Source organism: Callospermophilus lateralis, chromosome 10, assembly GCF_048772815.1.
Source record: "Callospermophilus lateralis isolate mCalLat2 chromosome 10, mCalLat2.hap1, whole genome shotgun sequence".
NCBI classification, from domain to species: domain Eukaryota; kingdom Metazoa; phylum Chordata; class Mammalia; order Rodentia; family Sciuridae; genus Callospermophilus; species Callospermophilus lateralis.
The window spans coordinates 44,810,718-44,834,180 of record NC_135314.1 but is presented as its reverse complement, the minus strand read 5'-3'; the positions used below and the strand labels follow the sequence as shown (position 1 = coordinate 44,834,180).

Here is a 23,463-nt window from a genome sequence, read left to right as displayed (position 1 = left end):
CCAAAGTAAATCTAAGATTGCTGAAGAGGATATATCTGCACTCAGGGAACTACTGCTATTTGGTCTTTTGTCCTTTAAGTGAGATTGAGAGTCATTATTTTGCTTTAATTGTTACTGTTAGAATATAGTGCCCACATGTCTTATTAAATTTATGCATAGACATTTTAAAGTTTCTTCTCTCAGCAAAAGGGACTTTCTCCCGCTGTATTTTTTGAAGTGTTGTTACATTTATGAATATCAGTTTTCACAAATTTAATCTGAACTGTGCCACCTTAATAAAACTCCTAATCATGACTTACCCACCCAATAATCAACGAGAATTTCCTGTGTCTTGACCATGTGGTGAACTGAATGGTGAAAAGCACAGGGCCACAAGTTCTCAAAGTCAGGGTAGTTGACAAGGTAACTCCAGTGTTGCCTCACTGAAATGAGTACCTGCCTTATGTTTGTCTGATTGCTTTTCGTTGTTCCTTTCCCAGAGATTTATAACTCAGAAGTGGAGACAGGAAGGTCCCATTTGATGAGTACTGGGTGACAATCATCAAGATGTGATCAGATTGTTAAGGGCTTTGGTTTTGCTTTGTTTCTTTTTTAGAGGGCAGGCGCTTGCAATTTTAAGTACTAACTAAATTACATGTAGAAATTATATATTGATAAGACTAAAAAGGTAGAATTCAAATCAGATTAAAGATAAACTCCAAAAATCACAACTGTCCAGAGTCAAAAAGTACCATTTCTATTGGTTACACTAGAAATACCGAATAAGCCTGAAAAACAACTTCTTAGAGATGGTGGGACTCATACATCAGTAATGGGGTGGGCCTACCTAAATGTCATTTTTTAGAACTGTGCCACTCAGAAACACCTCTTTTGTGGATAATTCTGTAGATCACCAGGTGATTCTTTACAAAGGGAGGGCAGAGGATCACCATTGACAGTTAAGGCCTCAGCAACATAACACTGGCTATATTCCAGGAAGCTTATAGATTGTCAGCCCTGGAGTAGAGGAAAAATACAGTAAGGGACTGCACAACCTTTTCCATGTTAGCCGGGTCCTCAAGGAAAAAAGTCTATGGGTTTCAATGCTGGCTCTAGGAAGAGTTCTAGTTCTCAGATGTACACATGAGGGAGAAAGCCCAGAACTAACTGCTGGATGAAGACAGAGAAAATGGAGCACCCTCATTTTTGAGCTTCATAGAGATCATGATTCTATCTAGCTCTGTAAGAAACAGCTGTATTGGAAAAGGCACACATCTAGGGTTGTTAGTACTTCTTGCACTTTTTTTTCTTCTTTACCAGAAAATTCAGTAGTCACAGTCCTACCTCTCCCCCAGGACATTTAGTTCAATGAGAAAATTTTGCAAAGTTTGGGAATGTTGGGAAAACTGGCAGGAGGAAGAACCTAACAAAACCATTTCATCAAGGAAAAACTTGTGGCTTAGGGTGTTAAACAGTTCCACCAAAGACACAGAAGAAAAAGGTAAGTATACAAAATACTCAAAGACCCCGGTGAATGTCAAAGATCCAAGTACTAGGATATGCTAACACTAGAAAACAACCTATTTTTAGTGTGCGAGTTTGTTTTTGAGAATCATCATGCCATTGAACCAATGTTTTCCTATTATGGTTTTTTCCATTCCTCAGCAATTACTGATAATGATTGGCCAAAATATGCTCAACTAAAGGGAACATTGATAGGTAGTAAGGTTGTGACAACCTGTTTGGGGAAAGGTCCACCTCTACCCTTCAGGCAGACAGAGGAAGAGAAAGATAAATGGGGAATAAAACGGTAAATGCATTGGTCAAGGCCAGAGTAAAAACTGGTATCAGCCCCAAGAGAAAAATGCAGAAGTTGTAACTCTCAGCACTTATTGTAAACCACCAGCCATTCTCACTTCCCCTGACAACAGAGGTGACTTTTGCCAGTGAGGGAAGAACTAGTTTCATAAACAATTATCAGAATAAGAAATAAGGGTGGAGTGCTAGGGGACCAAAACCATGGTGGATTGCTTTTTAACTATATGATCAATGGATTTGTCCCTTCAGCATTCTATCAGACCAGTTCATACTAAACTCGAGTCAGCAATTATTGATTGCATCAATGTAGTTGAATCTCTGATTCAGAAATACAAAAAGCTTAAGATGGAGAGAGATAAACTTGACCTGAAGAGTTAACTTTCAAAATATATAGCATGCTATAAGAGCCAACAAATGAGCTGGGCAGAAAAGCAAAAGGAGATTTACTAGAGTTATTAATTGCCATATTATCAATATTATCATTATATAACACAGTAGCATGCGGGGAGCATTAAATGGTGTATTTTACAAAGAGTTTCTGGCCAACTGGGTGAGGCAATGGCCTCCTTGAATCAAAACCTATTGCTCCTTAAAGCTTGCATAGCTGCCTTGATTAAACACAGCAGCAGGCTCCAGTTGAAGGGACAATTCTTTTTTTCCAAGGGAGGTAGAACAGAGTAATTGCCAGATGTTTGCAATTTTAGCTATAAAAAGATGGCTGCTTTCCATTCCTGAGTATGTTGGATCTTTTTTTTCTTTCTACCCAAGCTATTGTGGTTCACTAAAATAGGCCACTGCACTGATGAATCATCATTCAAAACGGCAATAATGGAAGCAGAACAAATATGACATTTTAAATTCACATATAAGAGAAATAAATTAAAATGTACAGGTAATAGTTATATGCTAAGCAACAGAAAAATGCTGCAGTCTCAAAAACTCAATTTTGATTCAGAAGAGTTATGCTTAGATCTCCTCCTGACTACTTTCTTCCTATAGGACTAGGTGCAAGTAACTTCCTTGCCAAGGCTTAATCCCTTCAACTGTAAAATGGGGATTAGTATCCCCACCTGGCCTCCCTTACACCAGGAAGAACTCATGCCCTATTTATCTCCATGTCCTACCTTGCACATGTGCAGCCCAGAGATGTGCAAATATTTGTTGTATGAAAAGGGAGGGAAAATATATACAAGTGTTTAGAAGACATATAATGATATATCATGATAGAACTGTGTGTAGACACTATACAGTATATTGTAAGTACACGGTATTTTCTGATATAATTATTAGAACCATCCCCATTGCCACAACCAAATATTCTGTTATCTCTTCCAATTCTGTCTACTAAATTTAGTAAAAAGAGAATAGAAACCTGTTCTTTATTTAAGCAGCACCAATATAACTGGCTTGGGAGACTGGTGTCCCCTTAGGCAAGGGGTGTTATCTTTCTTAATGAGTGACATAAGAATCTCTTTGAGGGTTTGATGACATATGAATCCTTTTCCTGGAAAAGACATACACATGGGCCAAGTCTGAATACAATTTCAGGAGATGGGCTAAATTTCAAGTATAAATCCCATAAATGAAGAAGACCCATGATAAAACCCCTAAATAAACTAATTTTTCTGCTATTATGTAGTTAATATCCCTCACTTTGTCATTTGATATTTAGAAAAATTAAAGATTTAAAAAATAAATGACTAGTTATTAGCCTACTTCATATAATGTTCATCTACATTGTTAACTGCAAATAAAGTTCAATAATAAAAATATTACTTCTCAAAAAGATACTATAAACTCAAATCCTTCATATTTCCACCTTGACACAGCTGAAGTAAAATAGATCTCTTTGCAAGAAAGATGTTATGAAAATTCAAAAACTAGACAGATTGATATGTCATAATTCTAGCAAGAACAAACATTAGGCAAACCAGTCCTGAAAAGTCAAGCAACAAATACATTATCATAGTACAATAGAAGCATAAAACAAAGATAATCTTTTAAATTGGCAATATGAACTATATTTGGGCACTTATGATTTTAAAATCTGTGGATTAAAAAAAAAAACTACAAATTATGACTCCCAGAGGCAAAGTTGGTGTTTTAATTTTAATCACAACAACAACAACAACAACAACAATGATAGCAGTATCCATTGATCTATTCATTATTTTGGGCCAGGTGCTATGCCAATCTTATCACTTCATTTAACATTCAAAATAATTCTTTGAGATATACATCTCTTACTTTAAAAGTGAGTAAAAATGGAAAGAGCTTAGGTAGGCACTCAACCTGGTGGGGCAAGGTTCCCAGAGAAATTAAAGGGTGAAATCAATCAAAATTTGAACACAGAACTCTCTGGTGCCAGAGTCTACATGCTCAACTGCTGCCTCCCCTGATTCTCTCCTCTTTGCAATCTTCCAGTGTTATCTTGGCCCCAAATAACACTTCCGTCTGACTCCTCTGATGGAGTTAACCCTAGAATTACTTCAAATAGAGGCTTTAATTAAAGCTCTATAGTGTGAGTTAAATGATCATCTTCATATGCAAAGTTCCTAATGAAAATGTAAACTTCTTCAGGACTAAAATTTGCTTCTAATTTTTGTTAACTATTATATATAACCTTGTTCAATAAAATATCATGAGATGCATCTGAGTTGGCCCCAATAAAGTCACCAAAGTTAAGTGTAGAGGTTGAGATATGGAAAAGCAAAATCTGTCTACCAGGGACCCTATCAGCTGGGCATGAACGACACTTCATCCTCCTTTTCAATGGTGACATTTCTAGGTACACATAATATTACTTAAATGTTTCTTTTCCAGCAACTAACTATTATAGAGAAAGCACTAAATAAAACTGGAATAATTGTAACATATATGAGCAGATCAATAACAAAAAATAACTCCAAATTAAAATATCATTTTAAGGTCAATAAACTTGTCAGTGATAACTAAAAAAGTTTAAGCAATAAGATATAACAGACTTGCATTAATAGAAATATAAAGTGCTTATTCCATATGTTTTCTGAAATGTTACCTTGGTAGTGACTTCTTGAGATCACAATGGCTGACTTATATTTTCATATATCATGTGCATCCATGAACAGATGAATCCTAAATAACTTTCAAACATTACTTAGATTGCTAATTTTCAAACAGCTCTGAATGGCAACCACTGGGGGAAATACTACAGAGAATTTTTTCTTTCTTTTATTAAAAAAAAAATTAAGTGAGATTCAGTGTAATGTTGAGATAAAGCTACAGACTTGGATCAGGAGATAGGCTCAAATTACAGCTTTCCTCTGTGCTAGATTTTCACACTGTGTACATTAAACCCTCTACAGATGGAAGGGTGATGACATCTTTTACAGTGTGACTGGAAAGATTAGGTAAACAGTAAAGCAAAATGGACTTCAGATGCAAGAGAGACTAATAAATCCATAAAAACGTTTTTCAAATCCTTCAGACACTGTTGCACCAGAGAAATTGTTTAGTTAAAACTCAAAATCAATGATTAGGGGCTGAGGTTGTAGCTCAGGGGTAGAACACTTGCCTAGCATGTGTGAGCCTGTGTGGGTTTGATCCTGGGTGCTGCAAAAAAAAAATAATAATAATAATGTTTTTTTTTTATTATATAGGATTTAGATTACATTACCAAAACATAAGGGAAAATATTAAAACTTAGTTAAAAGTGGCTTCTCTGTTTATTAGCCTCACGGTGGATCCTCTGAATCTCAGATTTTTATTTGTGTCTTGGAACCATGATAATGTAGGAACTATAATGAAATTACAGGACACATTGGTGATTGAACTGGATATGTGAGAAAGTGCTCTGAAATTATTCACATGTATGCACATGTACACATACATATTTACAGTTACAAGCTGTGATAAATATTTCATAATAAAATCCTTATTTCATTGCTTCCTGTTTTCTCAGGGTCACCCCAAAGTGTGGAGAAGTAAGAAACAGAACAACAACGAAAAAAATGTTTAAGTTGGCTCCATCTCAAATTCTTCAGGGTGTTGTGTTTGACTAGGTAAAAAGGATGACCTGAGATCGTTTCAAGAGAATACTTTATTCCTCTTCATTTGTCTTAGCATTTATAATGTACAGAAACATTTCATTCTAAAGCACAAGAGATAACTGAGGAGAGATGGCAACGATACTTAGAGCCAGGACTACAAGGACGGTGCCTCTTGCCCATACTCCTAGATAAGTATTTCCTTGTTTGTGGGTCCTTCCTCTCCAGCTACCCCACTTCCTGGAGCTATTCCTAGAGGTGCACATGAGAATGTTTGGATCTACCCAGAGTGAAGTCATCCTACTCCCCCTGCAGAGCTACTCCCAGGAGAACACAAGCACTCCTTGAGGACATTAGCAAAGAGCTGCTGAATCACAAGGGTCACAATGGACTCCGTTCTTGGCTTTTGTGCATGCTGTTCCTATTGCTTGGCATGTCAAGCTGTCCACTGCCCTTTTCTGACCAACAACTCATTCTCCAAGACTCAAATCAGACATCCCTTCTCAACAAAATTCTCCCCAGTTCTTCTCATAAAACATCCTTCATTATCTATTTTGGTGCTAAATTTTCATGATGCATGAGCAGTGCCTGTTATGTGTCTATCTTGACCAGCAGACCAGCTATTCTGTTTGAAGACAACATATAAAACAATGCAGAGAACAAGTCATAAGAGAGAATGATGGAAGGGCAAAGTGCTGGGAGCCCCGGGGCACCAAATCCCAGGGATTTGCACTCATCCATCCTAGGTGCTGTCCTTGGCTGTCTAGTCTCTGACTGAAGTAATTTAAAGGAAGGATAATAAAAAACACCATACTTTTGATTTTTTTTTTTTTAACAGTTCTCTTCTTAGGTCAATCACTGTTTTAGGCTATAATTTCTTTATATGGTATATTTGCCCACAGGCTCAGGTGTCAGATTTATTTTTATAATATCCACAATGCATTCATTTATAGATGATTTACTTAGACCTGCCATGACCCAAATTGACTGAGATTTCAGGCATCACTACCTGAAGTAACACAAAAGCAAGTGCTCTACAATACAGAAAACTGAACATCTTGTGAGACACTCTGGAAGAATTGATCTTTTATTGTTCTTGTTTTAAATATTCTTTCTTCTGTTTTTTGTTTTTTTTTGGATCCTAAATAAAAGTCTTTTGGACAACATGTGTAAACAAATGATGTCTGAGATGAAAGCTCAGAGGGAAAAGTATAGCAACGTGAGACTGTTGTGAGTCCCTGAATCTCTACATTGTACACTTGTAGAACTATCAAAAGAAAACTGTTCTTTCAGAGAGAGAGAACACCCAGAGGACCTAGAGAAGGTTCACAGAGCACTGAGCACTGGTCCTTGGAGTGAATGAAGTAAAACAGTAGTGACCAAATTTGGGTTAAGCATCAATCAGAGGACCTGGGAGTGTTGTTTTGTTCTGTTTTGTTTTAATGCATATTTGTTAAGTCCACGCACTGAGATTCTGATTCTGAAGGACTGAGATGATATTTAGGACCTGTATTTTGTTTTTTTAACATTCCCCAAGTTTTTCTGAAGTCTGGTTAGCTTGGAGAACCACTGAGAGAAGCTGTACATTATAGCAGTGATCTTAAAATATATAAGCAATTGAAGTTGCACAAAAGATGGTACTTTAAGAAATCTGCATGTATTTCATTATCTTGCTGTTATTAAAATTTTTATTTTGAAACATAGACTCATAGAAAGTTCCAAAAATAGTACAGAACCCCATGTATAGTTTACTCTGGTTCTATAGCTATAGTGCATCATCAAAACCAGAAAACTGACCCTGTTACATTACTGTGAACTGGACTTCTGGCATTGACATGGTTGTGTATATAGCTCTAAACAATTTGATCCCATGTATAGGTTCATGTAATTATCACCCCAGTCAAGATACAGACCTGTTCCACCACCACCAAAGTCTCCTGTTGCTTTCTCTTGATATGAATGCTCACTTGCTATCCCACTCCTCCATCTCTGTTCTTTAACAATCACTCATCTGTTCTCTAACTCTAAAGTTCTGTCATCTCAAGAATATCCTATACATGAAATTATACAACATAACAACCATTCAAGATGGATTGTCTTCTGTTCAGCTGAATGCTATCAAGATCATTGCAGGTTTGCATATGTAACAACAGTTCTTTCCTTCTTTATTGGTGAATACTATCATTCCATTCTGAGAACACACCACCAGATTTAAACACTTGCCCACCGGAAGACATTTAAGTTGTTTCCAATGTTTTGTCATTATAGAAAAATAGTTGCTATAAACATTCACGTAAAGGTTTTCATGGAAACATAATTTTTCATTTCTCTGGGTTAAATGCCAATGAGTACAACTGCTGAGTCATATGGATAGTACATGTTTACTTTTGTTAAAAAATGGCAAAATTTTCCAAAGTGGCAATACCAATTACACGTTCCTATCAGCAGTGTAAGAAATGGTTCCTCCTCACCTATCCAGCATATGGTATAACTTTTTATATTTTAGCTGTCCTAATAGCTGTGGTGGAATTTCACTGTGGCAGTATTTCACTGTGGCTTTCTATATTCTAATAAAAAACAAATGAAACTAAGCTCTGACCAGAACTAAAATATCCAGTGAACTACTACAATATACATTTATATACTTTAACATAAAGACAAATAAAGAAGGTCTCATGACACAAATCGGCATAAATCACTCACTGCTTTTGAAACCATGTAGGGGTTAAGAATCCATCATCTTAAGAATTCATAAACTCACAGGCTACTAAATGAATGAGATTTCTGTCAAAAGTACATTAATTTCTTTTTCTAACACATCTCATCTACTCTGTGTAGGTATATTTCTTCTATCACTGTATTCTCCAAATAAGTTACCCAAAATGCATCTGTGACAGGACAGTGGCCATCATGGAAGAAATCCACAGGTTCAAGGCTCGGCTTTACAACTTATTGTTCAGAAATACCAAACAAGCCACTTGGCCTTACTGAGTCTCTAAACTGGAACAATAACCCCTCCCAGCACATAAGGATTCTCTGTTTTAAAACAGCATTCCTAGACAAAGTTCTAGCACCTTCTAGAAATAAAATCAGTGAATTAACTATTCTCATTTAGGAAACAAAGATTTAACATACCAGTTTCAGAATTCTATAGTTTATGATACCGAGGCATTATGATTCTATCACCATTATTAGGAGTTCATAATATTTATCATTATTTATAGAAACCAGTATCAATAATAATATATTTATATTAGCACATGTTTATTAGAATTGTAGAATTTGTTTTATAACTCAGAATAATTATTAGCAAAAGTATGCATGAGTTTGCATATGGATTTCCAGTTTTCCCAGCACCATTTGTCGAAGAGGCTATCTTTTCTCCAATGCATGTTTTTGGAACCTTTGTCTAATACAAGATAATTGAAATTTTGTGGATTAGTCACTGTATCCTCTATTCTGTACCATTGGTCTACCAGTCTGTTTTGGTGCCAATACCATGCTGTTTTTGTTATTATTGCTCTGTAGTATAGTTTAAAGTCTGGTATAGTGATGCCACCTGTTTCACAATTCCTGCTACAGATTGCTTGCTATTCAGGGTCTCTTATTTTTCCAGATGAATTTCATGATTGTTTTTTATATTTCTAAGAGGAATGCCATTTGAATTTTGATTGGAATTGCATTAAATCTTTATAGAGGTTTTGGAAGTATGGTCATTTTGATAATGTTAATTCTGCCTATCCAAGAGCAAGGTAGATCTTTCCATCTTCTAAGGTCTTCTTTGACTTCTTTCTTTAGGATTCTGTAATTTTCATTATATAGATCTTTTACCTCTTTCATTAAGTTGATTCCCAAGCATTTTTTTTTTTTGAGGCTATTGTAAATGGGGTAGTTTCCCTCTTTTCCCTTTCAGAGGATTTGTCACTGATAAAAAGAAATGCCTTTCATTTATGAGTGTTGATTTTATAGCCTGCTACTTTGCTAAATTCATTTACTAGTCTAGAAGTTTCTGGTGAAATTTTTACTGTCTTCTAGGCATATAATCATATCATCAGCAAATAGTGCCAATTTGAGTTCTTCTTTTCCTATGTGTATCCCTTTAATTTCTTTCATCTGTCTAATTGCTCTGGCCAGTGTTTCAAGAACTATGTTAAATAGAAGTGGTAAAAGAGGACATCCTGTCTTGTTCCAGTTTTTAGAGGGAATGCCTTCAATTTCTTTTTTTCCCTTTAGAATGGTATTGGCCTAGGGCTTAACATAGATAGCTTTTATGATGTTGAGATATGTTCCTATTATCCCTAATTTTTCCAGTGTTTTGAACATAAAGGTGTGCTGTATTGAGTCAAATGCTTTTTCTGCACCTATTCAGATGAACATATGATTCTTATCTTTAAGTCTATCAATGTGATGAATTACATTTATTGATTTCCGTATGTTGAACCCCTATCTCTCACCATGCATAAAACTCAACACAGGAATAACTTAGGAATAAAACCAGAGACCCTGCATCTAATAGAAGAAAGAGTAGGCCCTAATCTCCATCATGTTGGATTAGGCCCCAAATTCCTTGCTAGACTCCTGTGGCACAAGAATTAAAATCAAAAATCAATAAATGTGATGGATTCAAACTAAAAAGTTTCTTCTCAACAAAAGAAACAATCTGTGAGGTGAATAGAGAGCCTACATCTTGGCAGCAAATCTTTACTCTTCACATATCAGATAGAGCACTAATCTCTAGGGTATATAAAGAACTCAAAAAGCTAAGCATCAAAAAAACAAATAACACAATCAATAAATGGGCCAAGGACCTGAACAGACACTTCTCAAATGATATATAATCAATTAACAGATATATGAAAAAATGTTCATCATCACTAGCAACTAAAGAAATGCAAATTAAAACCACTCTAAGATTTCATCTCACTCTACTCAGAATGGCAGCTATTATGAAGAGAAACAACAATAAGTGATGGTCAGGATGTCGGGGAAAAGGTACACTCACTCATACAATGCTGGTGGGACTGCAAATTGGTGCAGCCAAGTGGAAAGCAGTATGGATACTTCTTGGAAAATTGGGAATGGAATCAAATTTGACCCAGCTATCCCTCTTCTCAGTCTAGACCCAAAGGACTTAAAAACAGCATACTACAGGGACACAGCCACATCAATGTTTATAGCAGCACAATTCAACTGTGGAACCAACCTAGATGCCCTTCAATAGATGAATGTATTTAAAAAATGTGGTATATATACACAGTGGAATATTACTCAGCAATAAAAGTGAATAAAATCATGGCATTAGCAGGTAAATGGATAGTTAGATCTAAGATAATGCTAAGTGAAGGTAGCCAATCCCCTAAAAACAAATGTTGAATGTTTTCTTTGATGTAAGGAAGCTGACTCATAGTGGGATAGGGAGAGGAACCATGGGAGGAATAGACAACCCTAGATAGGGCAGAGGGGTTGGACGGGAAGAGAGGGAGAATGGGGTTATAAATGAAGTAGAATGTGATGATCATTATTATCCAAAGTACATGTATAAAGACACAAATTGGTGTGAATATAATTTGTATACAACCAGAGATATGAAAAATTGTGCTCTAGATGTGTAATAAGAATTGTAATGTATTCTGCTGCTCATATATAAATGAAAATAAACAAATAAATAAATAAATAAATGAAGTTATATGCAAAGGGAAAAAAAATATGTAAAAGTTTATAAAATGCTTTTATTGAACAAACAATATTTTATCATTTGATCAATATTACTTATTATTAATAACAATATAAGCCAGGTTTATTATAGAAAGAAATACAGTCCATGAGGTCAAGGATTAGTTTCTGTTTTGCTAAACTGCCATTACTTCAACCCTAGAAGAGTGTCTGGCACCAAATCTATTTTACATAAATGACTATTGAATAAGCATACAATAGGAAATTCCTTAGGGCTGTAAGGTATTTTATGTTTCAAAGACATTTTCAAACATATCATTATATTTGATTCTTAAAACAATCATAAAGGTAATTAATACTGCCAATTAATTTATAAATTAAGGAGACATTTGTGGAATAGAAGAGTATCATACCCAAGGTCAAATGCTAAAACTGATAATGTAAATGGCCAGACCACCAAGCCAGTGCTGCATCATGGAGCTTCTGAATCTGATAAGGCCTATGACATTCTGGCATGATTTTACAGCATCCCAAGAACTAGAAGTTATTTTCTCTGCAAGAAGATGCAATGTAACGATCAAATTAATACAATTAATATCTGATCCTTTAATAAATGAACAGCTTGTCCTTTTACCCCCTGAGGACCTGAAAATTAAAACCCATATATTGCACTCCATAGTGATAGATTAGGCCCAAGATGTTACTCTGATCCAAAAAAAAGGGCATGCCAGTCAAACCCGCGTCTCATTAGAGACTCATTGTGACTGTCCTCCTGGTACACTATGCATAATTATAACTACCATCAGAGACACTGCGACCTCTCATTTGTGACTGCTCACAATTTAACAAGACTGTCAGGACTACAAAAATAAGATGGATCCCATTTGTATCTCCAAAGTCATAGGCAAGTGTCACCTTGCATGGGAACAAGGACTATAAGACTCCAGAGAGCACACGGTGAGTCTAAATATTTAGATATTGCCATGTTCTCCCACTGACGACTTCAGGTGTAAATGGAAAGAGATTTCCTTAACAAGAAAGCAAAACAGCACCAAACTGGCCTATGCATTTGAGACAGAAATAGTGAGTAAACTCCATTCTAAGTGATTGCTTTAAACATATTGCCACAGTGACCATCCCTCTCTCTTACATGCTACCCCTCTGCTAAACAAAACAAATCAGAACACATGACTTTACATCACTATTGACTAACTCTCCACCAAGTATCAGTAACCTAGTAATTGTCAATCTGAGGATCCAAATGTCAATCTTGCCTTAGCCAGTGGTAGTGATACAGTGAAAAGAGTACACTTGGGAAACCTGGGTTCTGGACCCAGTTCAACTCCAACCTCTTGGGTAACCTCAGGAAAGCCTCTGCCTGCCATCTCAGTGTATGTCTTCACATCTGGCAAAGGGAAGAACTAAACTGGACAACTTTCACGCTCTTTTTCTGGTTCAACTACTCAAAGACTTCACAATTAGCACAGGAACAATGGCCCAAGCATGAAAGTATAAAGAAAATAAGATCAGCTGTCAGCTCCATCATGGGGACTCCCATCACTTATGTTGTATCAACATTTTGTTATAAGCACTGTGCCAGTGATCTATAACTATTTCTTCTCCATGGAATAAATTAATAACCTCAGGGTAGCAGAAAGCATAGCAAGTTCTGGTAAACTAAATTCCAGCCTTGGACTCCTTTTTAATAAAATTTCTCTTGCCTCTCCTGGTCTATCTTTAAAAGCTTAGACAGAATAAGGTGAGCAAAGCTGGAAACAGAGGCCTAATTTTTATCATACAGAAATGTACAAGGTAATTTGTAGGAATAGTTTATGAAAAGGATCACCATTTTGAAATTAATTTCAAGGAGGAATCATAGAATAATAAAACAATGGAATTAAAAAGGACATGGCCCAACCAAGAGGAGTCCTTGAAAATCAGCTCAGAGTTCTAGATACTCTTTTACTACCTCCATCATACTTTAATAAGCTACTTTATTTTGGATATTCCACCAGTCAGTGAAATGGCGCCAATACCTGTTCTATGTACCCCAGAGAGCTACAGTAAAAATTCTCTTCTGAAAATTAAAAGAATGAAATGAAAGTGCTCAAGAAATTAGAAAGGATTGTATCAATATAAAGGGATTCAACTGAAAGCATCATCTTCACCTGGGACCTGATAAATTCACTTTTCAAAAATCTAACACAATATTTTTTAAAAGGTATTTCAGAGATTTAAAAAAAAAAAATCAATTCTAGCTAGGTGTGGTGACACGTCTATACTCCCAGAGACTCAGAAGGCTGAGACAGGAGGATTGCAAGCTCAATTCCACCCTTGGAAGCTTAGCAAGGACCTCAGCAACTTAGTGAGACCCTGTCTTAAAATAAAAAATAAAAAGACTAAAGAATGTAGCTCAATGGTAAAGTGTCCTGGGTTCAACAGTCATTACAAAAAAGAAAAGAATAAAGAAAATTGTCCATCCTAGGCCATAAGACAACTCCAAGTTTACAAACTTGCAAACATTACAAATCACTCTAGATTAGTATCTATTATAATGATGTAGTTTTTCAAAATCTCCAAAATTCAATCAACCAAACTATTAAAAGAAACAGTAAGAAAGAGTGGGAAGAGAGAGAGTAATTGAGATTCTAATTCCTAGAGTGATTGAAGTATAGGAAAACTCACAAACTTTACTATCTATCAAAAACAAAAGAAGAAATATATACTGTTATACCATCAAAAGTTTAATAAGACTTTGGTTTTGTTTTGTCTTGTTGCTGTTATGTTGTTGTTCTTTAAAAGCAAAGAAAGAACCCAGATTTCAGGATAAATCATATTAAATGGTGGTGCAGAAGAATATTGCTCTTTAAAGAATATGCATGTTTTCCTCATCAGTACAGAATAGAGGAACTGATGAAACAAAATCATAAATACAAACCAAAATAATTTCACAGAAAATGATACTGACAACTGACAGTATAAAATCTGTAAGAAGATAAAACAAAAATAGCCACAGATACCGACAGACAGGTAAGTGGACAAGCTCATAGTATTAGAGACAGAAAGGCATTTGGAAATGTTGAAGTATTTGAAGACAGCTGAGGAAACACAAATCTTTACAAAAATTAATGAAAAGTAGGAGAACAATGGAAGTAAAATAAAAGATCCTAAGGTGTAAAGAGCTACTAACTGGGAAAAAGCATACCCCACTTTTAAGTGTACCAAAGCCCTTTAGAAAAAGGTTATTAGCAGAATATCTTATAAAAGAAAATTACAACATACAGGTATCACATAAATATAAGTTGATGTGGAAAATGTGGGTACTTTTATACTTTCACAGTTAGAATTTAAGAACGAGAAAGCAGACCCGAGAGGCTACAGGCATAATATCAAGGCGAGAAATGTAATTGGTACTGTGAAGGGAGCAGTGGTTAATCAACTGCTGGACTGCAAAGCTCCAAGAAGGGGCAGAGTAAGATAAATGGAAATGCAAGTCGTGGGTTGAAGCTGCTCACAGGAAGACACAGATCACAGCTCCATTTCAAAAATTTACCAGCCGTGAATGACAGAGACATCACCTCCCCTCGTTAAGCTTCCATTTCTTTATGGGGAAAAACAGGCTTCATAGGGTTAGGATGAAAAGGGAATAATATAATCATGGAAGAGCTTAGTGCCTGGTATATACTACATGCTATAAAGGTGAAAGAATAAAAGTAGGTGTGATAACAAAAGTCAAAGAAATGTGACAGTCACTGCAAGACTTGGTATTCAGAATAAAGTCTAAAGGAGCATGGTATGTGTCTCTCATCTTCCTATCTCATATGTGTATGTATTGGCCTACTTAATACAGAACCTGCAGTGCATAGCCTAACTCTCCGGCATGACATCAACTATCATGCCTGCTAAGACTTCTTCACATTGCCTCCAACTTACTCTTTAACTGACCATGTCTGTATTCCTATTAGAAGGAAGTCCTTTGAGTTATCTCCAAAGTTAGGAGACAAAGTAGCAATGTCAAGGAGTAATTAGAATAGGAAAATGTTGAGAAAACAAATGAGGAAGCCAACACATGGCTCCTCCTGTCCCCGTGAGAGCAATCCTCTTCCAGATCCCATTTCCAAGCCCCACAATCACTAAAGAATGATGGGTCAAAGAAAACCAATTCCACTAAGACCCTGATTAGTTGCAAAAAAAAAAAAAAAAAAAAATGCAGTCTCCTTCAAGGGCAATAAAACTTCAAGCACTGCTATGGAGAACAGAAGAGTGCTGTGGGCTTCATTTGCTGTTTTTCCAGAGCAAGTCTCTAAAGGTCTGGTCACCTTTTCTGGGGAAAGGACATCCAAAGATCCATAGCCACAGCTTCAGCCAAGCTGATGTATGACCCTCCCTACACTCTTCCTAGGCATTTGGCCACCTCACACAAGCTAGACGTCTAGACATCTCAACCCGGCTTCTGACATCAGTCCTAAAACACTAACAGACTAGCAAAGTATTTACTGGGAGTCGGAGAGAAATAGGAAGAAAAGAGAAAGACTAAACATTAACGCAGAACATGGAAAAGTCTTGGGAAATATTTCTAAACCAAACATGCCAAAATGTTATCCAAGAAGTAATGAAAAAAATCATGGAAGGGCTAAGATAATCTTTTTAAAAGGTGAGATGTGGTGGAAAATAGGGACAGAGCAGCTGACTCTCCTTCCACCACCTCTTCTTTCTCAGTTTCTAGAAGCTGTGTATTAGTTATAAATCATGGTTTCATAGGTTTGAACGAGCTACTGATATTGACTGGCAAAAATATGGTACTACTTCAACCAAGAATTACAGCAGCATTTGCACTGCCTGTACAGTTTAACACAAGAGTGTGTGTACCCACACATGTGGTGCTCACTTCAGGCAGACCTTCACACCCCACTCAGTGTAAACTGAAGGTATGATTATTAAAAAACCCTGAATCTAAGGCTTCAGTCAGAATTGCCTGTGAGCTTTAGCAAGTGAGAACAGAGCTCTGAAGACAACTTCATCCTCCAGCAGCATAAGGCAGCAGAAAGAGCCGAAGACAGGAAAATAATTCCAGGCACTCAATTAGATTCACTTCATATGGGTTTCTCATCAGACTATTGCTTAGCAACAATTTGGAGCAAATGATCAATGGTAATGGGGACCATTAGATGGTGGACACATCCCCACGAGACAGTGGGCTGAGATAGAGGATAAGGTAGCACAAGGACCCTAAGCTTTGAATAAAGAAGCCATATTTGAATAAAGAAGCCATATCCATAGACATATAACCCTTGTGAAGGCTTATTCTCTTTGTTTCCAAAAAAGGAATTGAGCCAGGTAATTACTGGAGGCTCATTACCCTTTGATAGTCCAAAAACTATGCTAAACACATTGTGAATTAATTTACAAGCTACCTTTTGGCCACAGAACAATATACTATAAATCACTTCCATTATACTGAATTTTCCCATGGTGGACACTCAAATCTGAAATGCCAGCACTTACCCTCACCTCCAGGTTGCTTGTATGGGTTGTACTTGGGTTTTGGAGCCACTACGGGTGCAAACTTCTTGGGTGGCTGTTGTGTAGATACTGAAATACTGGGGGTCCCAAAAGAATGGGTGGTCTCCATCCGTGCAGGCACATGGCCAAGGGGCTCACCAGTGCTTTTGGGTGGCAGCCAAGATGGATGAGACATTATTGGAATCTGTAATAAAAAAGAAATAAACACAGTTTTTAAAGAAGCATGAAAGTGAAGGTGGCATACCTCACTTCACGGTTATTTCATCTTAATCCATGCCTAAGGACCTTAAATAAAGCTCTCTGGAAAAAAAAAATTAAGAAAGAAATAAGAAAGGTGAAGGAATATGGAAAAAAAGGAAAAACATGGGAGGAAGAGATATCATCAGAAAGAGGAGAAGGAGAGTAGAAGGGGGAGAAAGGTTGGGAGAAAAGGAGAACAAGAAGAAGACAGTCCCTCATGCTTGAATATCTCCTCTCCAGTAATTATTTATTTCAGTAACCCATACTCTTGGAAAAGTAGATATGAAAAAAAAAAAAATGGTTCCTAACACGAAGAAGTTTCTTTGTAAGAAATTGGGGGGAAAGTTTCAAATTTTATAAATAATCTATTAAAACAATTATTAGACCAATTAAATTGTGATACCTAAATGAGGCAATGTTACCTAAGTGTGGTTTTAAAATGTGTGGCTGGGAGGCAGAAAAAGATAAGATCCTTCTTGCCTGGACCACAGCCGGCAAGACCTCACTGAGGACAGCCACCCAGCTGGGCCCTGAATGCTGACTAGAGGCTGAGCCTGAACAATGGCAGGAAAGTCACACAGGCAGAAAAATACCAGCACTTGGTTTCATGTGACTGGAGGGGAAAGAAAAGAAAGTAACTAGAAGAACCAAAACATATGACAGAACCAAAGTGAGAAGACATTACGTTTATCCTTCAGGCATTAAGGAAACAATAAAAGCTTATTTGGGGAAGAGGGGCATGACAGATGTCTGATAGAACCCTTTAAAATAAGTCCCCTCAAAGAGCAGTTCTGCTTCCTACCAAAAACTACTTGGAGAGGACAAGGCAGGGGACACTGGTTGCCAGAATGCCTGGAACAATTACTGGCATTTAGTAGCAAACTAATAGAATATTCCCCATCTGTAATGCACAGGTCAGCCCTGAACAACAAAGAGATGTCCATTAAGAGCTACGCTGAGCACACACTATGTTGGAAATTAAGGAAAAAACCTAACTTTACGTGGGGAACAACCAGCCCAGCCTGGATGTTGCTCTGATCATATTATATACACTATATGAAAAAGGGAAAGCGAAGTCTCCTCTGCCAGGATCAGCCAACCACTCCTCCATGCAGCCTGCCAAGGAGGGCTCTCCAAGGCTGATTACAAGAGCTCTCTAGCATGGGAGGCCCGGAAGGTAACATGTACCCACTCCCAGCCCTAACCCACCTAGTAATTTATTAATTGAACTGAATTAATTAAGAGGACTACATGATTACCTCCAGATGTCTGTAAAGAGAAAGAGCAAAGAAAATGCAGGAAGAAAAAAAGGCCTCAGCACATGACATAACAGTAGAGAAATAGGGTAGAGGAGGAGAGTTGGGACACAGTGAAGCCCTAGAATTGACATCAGTGCATACCGAGGATGACCGGCATGACTCTGAACCCTCTCCAAGGCACCTCCATTACTGAAAAACTGAGATTTAAAAGATCTTCTCTGTCAACCAGTGAAACAATACTAAAGTGTTATATGCTGTTAGCTGCTGTTTAAAATGGGGGAAAGGAATGCTTCTGTTCCCGTAGAAGGTCACTGAAAATTATATGACCATCTTACCAGGAGGAAAACATCTGGAGGTGGAATTTTGCCAGGAGAGTAGGATAACATGACCCAACAAGGAATACTCTGATTGGGAATCATGACACATGTCATTGAAGCCAGTGACCACACTGGTCTTTCCCTCTGGTACAGAGCCCTTCTTTTCTTTTTCTATACTTCTTTATGTGCATGTATATATGCATACTTAAACTGCAAGTTCCTTGAAAGCTAGGAACCATATATTTTATACAATTACTAAACCACCATTAAGGTGTAATATAAAACCAATATAGAGAAACGACCAATAAATGTCAGTTACACTCTAGAAATCTGCACATTTGGAATCATTTGAGCAAAGCAAAATTAAGTACCAAATCAAGCCCATGTGTCAGGTTGAGAAACACTGTGTGTGTGTGTGTGTGTGTGTGTGTGTGTATGCGCACGCATGCATATGCATGCATTAGGGATTGAGCCCAGGGCCTTGTACATGCTAGGCAAGTGCTCTACCACTGTATATCCCCCACCCCAAGGAATACCAGGGGTATTTTTTGTTTGTTTTTAACCAAGTGTCAGTCTTCTACCAAATGGGGACAAAAGTAACTATTTTGCTTGCAACATCTCTAATGGGAATGTAAGTGAAGAGTAAATGAGATCCAAAAATGTTCAAGTTTTAATGCACCATATAAATCTGTAGTATATATTTTAATTGTATGCTTTTAAAAATAGGTTAATATCATACTTATAACTTCTCTGTAAAACAAAGATGCACATATCCAGAGCAATCCTATGTTACTTATTGAATGTGTCACACTGGCCTTTCCAGTACTATAGACAAAAAGAAACAGCAGCTTCCAAGAGAATATATTTTTAAAAAGAAGATAAACCTTAAGAATCAGTATGCAAACCATTGCCTCCATAGTTGCTTCAATTAGCCCAGCACCAAGAATTACACTGGCACTGCCTTCTGTGAGGAGGCACTTGAGGCTCCACCTCTGCCTCAGATGTTTGCAGATGCCCTTTACAGCATCTTCTCTTGCCATTCTCCTCCACATCAACAGTGAGCCAGAGACACGAGTCCCAAATGTTGTAATAAACTTTCATGACTCTGAACACTTGTTCCAGCCCTTAAACAGAATATTAGCAATGCTGTCTCCCTCTCTTTACTTTGCTTCAGTTCAAATATCTCTGACTCTGTGATTATTTCCCTAACTTGCCCCAATAGGAATAGCTTAATCCCTTTTCTGTGCTCTTCTAGTACTTTGGGGGTTTTGTTTGTTTGTTTTGTTTTTTTAACTTATAATAGTCCACAAGGAAGCAATTTATTTACTACCCTATCATCCCCAAATTAGCTGGAAACTCTTGCACAGTCGCACTATACCAGCACAATGCCTGGCCAACAAGCCATTATAAGAATATCTTATGCAGAAGAGACTGAACGAATGAATACAGTTCTCCCTCAGTCACAAATACCTGTCTAGAATTTCTAGCTCTCTGCCATAGGGGATAGAATCATCTCACTTCCGTATCTCTGGATTTGGTGGTGTAATGGATCATGTTGATAGATTTCCAGATATTGAACCATCTTTGCATTCCTAGAATAAATCCTTCAAAGTCACATTTTTGGTGTTTTGAAACACTGATGAATTAACTATGTGTTAAAAATTGTTGTACATATACTTATAAGAAGATCGTTTTGTAGTATTTTTATTTCTGTTCATTTTACTTTTTATTAGGTTTTGATATGGGGGTTCAATAAACTATTCTAGACAATGAAACAGGATAATAATGACCTTGGAATTATCTGATCTTTAAAGGTTCATCAAGATTCAGTGTACAGTCATTTAAATATGAGAATATGACATCTTTTTAATAACAAATAATAATCATGTTTCTAATAACTTCTACAATGGCATCAGTCTTTTACTTCTTCTAAGGTGATTTTTCAGTCTTAGTTTTCAGGAAATTCATCCATTTCCAGAAACAAGCTACCTCTCAGTTAAAAATGAGTTCTCCTTGACTACACATCACTTGGCTGCAAAGAATTACTTCCTCCATGTCCTTAAAGATATAAGCCACCCACTGTGTCCTTCATTTCATATGTGTGCCATGTTTCTACAGGTGGACAGTGCCTGGCACCCTTCTGTTACACATTCATCATATGGTACTCTGCCTGATTGTGTGCCTGCATCCCCAAGTGAATTCTAGAATCCTTGACAGCAAAGGTGATTATTGTTTGCAATCCTAGAGTCTAGTACATGATAGGTACTCAATAAAAATAATCTACTAATTTCCTAAAGAAATGAGTTTATATGTTTATCAGTGGAGCTCCAGATGAATCAGAATTTCACTCTTTACTTGAGTAACTTAACGTCTGTCTGAGAAAGATATATTTGTATGTGTGGAATGTAATGAATGAGAAAGAGAGTAATATAGAAAACATATGGGAAATGCTGGTGTTTGTTACAGGAGCTAGCACAGGCATGGCAGAGGTAGTCCTTATCCAGAACTTCTAAAACAGAGGATCTGAAAAGTAAGTGGAGCAATAAGAACAATGACTGGCAATAACTATACAGGAACAAAGCAAGGCACGTCTGAGGGTCAGGGACAGATCAGCTGTCCTAAAAAGAAGAAGGTGGGAAAGAATAGTTAGGGAATGATCTGAAAGAGAAAATGAGTTTCGTTTTAAAGGTCTCATGTAAAGACATATGCAGCTAGAACTTTTAACTTTAAACAGGAATCTAATGAGAGTAAAAACCACATGTAAAAAAAAAATTAGTCCATGTGGGATGGACCCACGGAAGTTAATAAATACAGTCATATAGATGCAGAGTTCCTCTGGCCCCAGTTCTAGTCTCAGCTATTCCAGAGTGATGTTTAATAAGGGAAGACACTCATGAGCAAATTGGTCATCTGTAAAGTTCCAAACAACTGATATTCTACAGTATTTTTCTTCTTTGAAGTCGTTATATGGCCCTTCCATTTGATAAATGGATTTAGAGAAACCTGAAAAGTTTAACGAATGGATGAACAAGCAAGTCAATTGGGGCTACTCGGCAACTCAGAGAGACCCAAGGTAAACACAACGAAAAACAGAGGTAAGAGCTGGTTTTGATAGACCAAAACTTACCCTGCTCTTACTTCCTCTGGTTCTAGATGGGTTTCACTCTAGGCTTATAATCATCACGAAAGCAAGAAGTGAAAGGGAAGATCCCCATAGAGGATCTAAATATATACCACCCCATCATAAGAGAGGAAAACAAGAGCAATGGCCCTCCTCCAATCAAGATGCCTACTGTGAAGGGAGGCTCAGAGCCGTGGCACCCTGAGCACCAATTTTCCAGGTAATGTGCTAATGAAAGGCAATTAATAATTTTTGCTTATTACCTTTTCTCTGTTGCTCCTCTGTCATGGCCTTCTAATTATCCAGGAGGCACACAAAAGCCACACATTGACAACAAACAGCAACTATGCATTTAAGATTTGCTTTCTGTGAAGTGATCATCTAATGGCCACTCAGTCATCCCACCACCATATGAGGTAGCATTATGATTATCCACATTTAGCAAGGCAAGAAAGCAAAGCTGGGGGCTGGGGATGTTGCTAAGTAGTAATGCTTGCCTAGTATGCAGAAGGCCTTGGGTTTAATCCCCAGTACCACATGCATGTGCATGGGCACACGTACACACACACACACACACACACACACACACGCAAAATAAGGTTGGAAGGCTCTAAGTGGTTAAATGACTTGTTCAAGGAAACAATTAATAAATTGCAACTAACATTTAAACACATATTTTTCTACCCCAAATCCACGGTCTCTAGCAGCAGCAGATTTGCTTTATTATCTCCACTCCTACCGCTTGGATTCTACTAGCTGTGATGTGTTCCCTGTTCTGTTCCCTCAAACCTAACCACAGTGAGCCACACTTTAACAAACTGATGAAGCCAACAGTCAATAGACCCCATTCATCAAGGCACCACAGAATGAGAATGACTAAAAAATGCCATAGGATGACCAAGCCCTTCTCTATGGGCAGGAAAACTTAGGGCCACAGGTAAAATGACAGTTAATACTAGCAAAGCCATTATGCCTCTCTAAAGGTGTCATATGATGCAAGCTTGCTATCTGTCATTCACAAAAGCAGAACTAACTAGTGTTTGGTCATATTGTTTTTTCTCTTTTCCCTCCCAAGTCAATATTCTACTCTATAAGCATTTATATAGGCCACCCAAATTTAAAAAGCACAAACCATTATATGGTGTAACATCAGTCCTATAAGCTTCAAACAGTCATTTTTAAAAGCTGCACACTAAACTCATATAAGATCTGTACACATATATTATTTATTAATTTGTGTGCCAAGGAATGAACCCAAGCCTTGTGCATGGTAGGCAAGCACTGTTACCACTGAGCTACATCCCCAGATTCTTTATGAATACATTCTGATTCAAGGATTGAGAATGATTGACTTAAAGCATTTATATTGATCTCTAAATGAAATACATTAGTCTCTAGATCTTCCTTGGTGACTAACTCAAGGCCTGGCTCTCGGTCAGTACTGACTGAACAAATCAATGGTATTGAGGGAAGAAGCTGAAATTAACACCACCATTTTGGCAGCAGAA

At 37.2% G+C, this 23,463-nt stretch overlaps 1 protein-coding gene across 4 annotated transcripts in view; it reads right to left on the bottom strand.

The window, feature by feature from the left end:
- The window catches only part of Lpp (LIM domain containing preferred translocation partner in lipoma), a 650,099-nt gene that overhangs the window by 412,330 nt on the left and 214,306 nt on the right, over positions 1–23,463 (bottom strand). For all 4 annotated transcript variants that reach the window (XM_076868851.2, XM_076868854.2, XM_076868852.2 and 1 more), the window contains exon 4: positions 17,001–17,202. In XM_076868851.2, coding sequence (XP_076724966.2) covers positions 17,001–17,193 — 193 coding nt within the window. In that variant the 5' untranslated portion in view covers positions 17,194–17,202. The remainder of the gene's footprint in view (positions 1–17,000; positions 17,203–23,463) is intronic.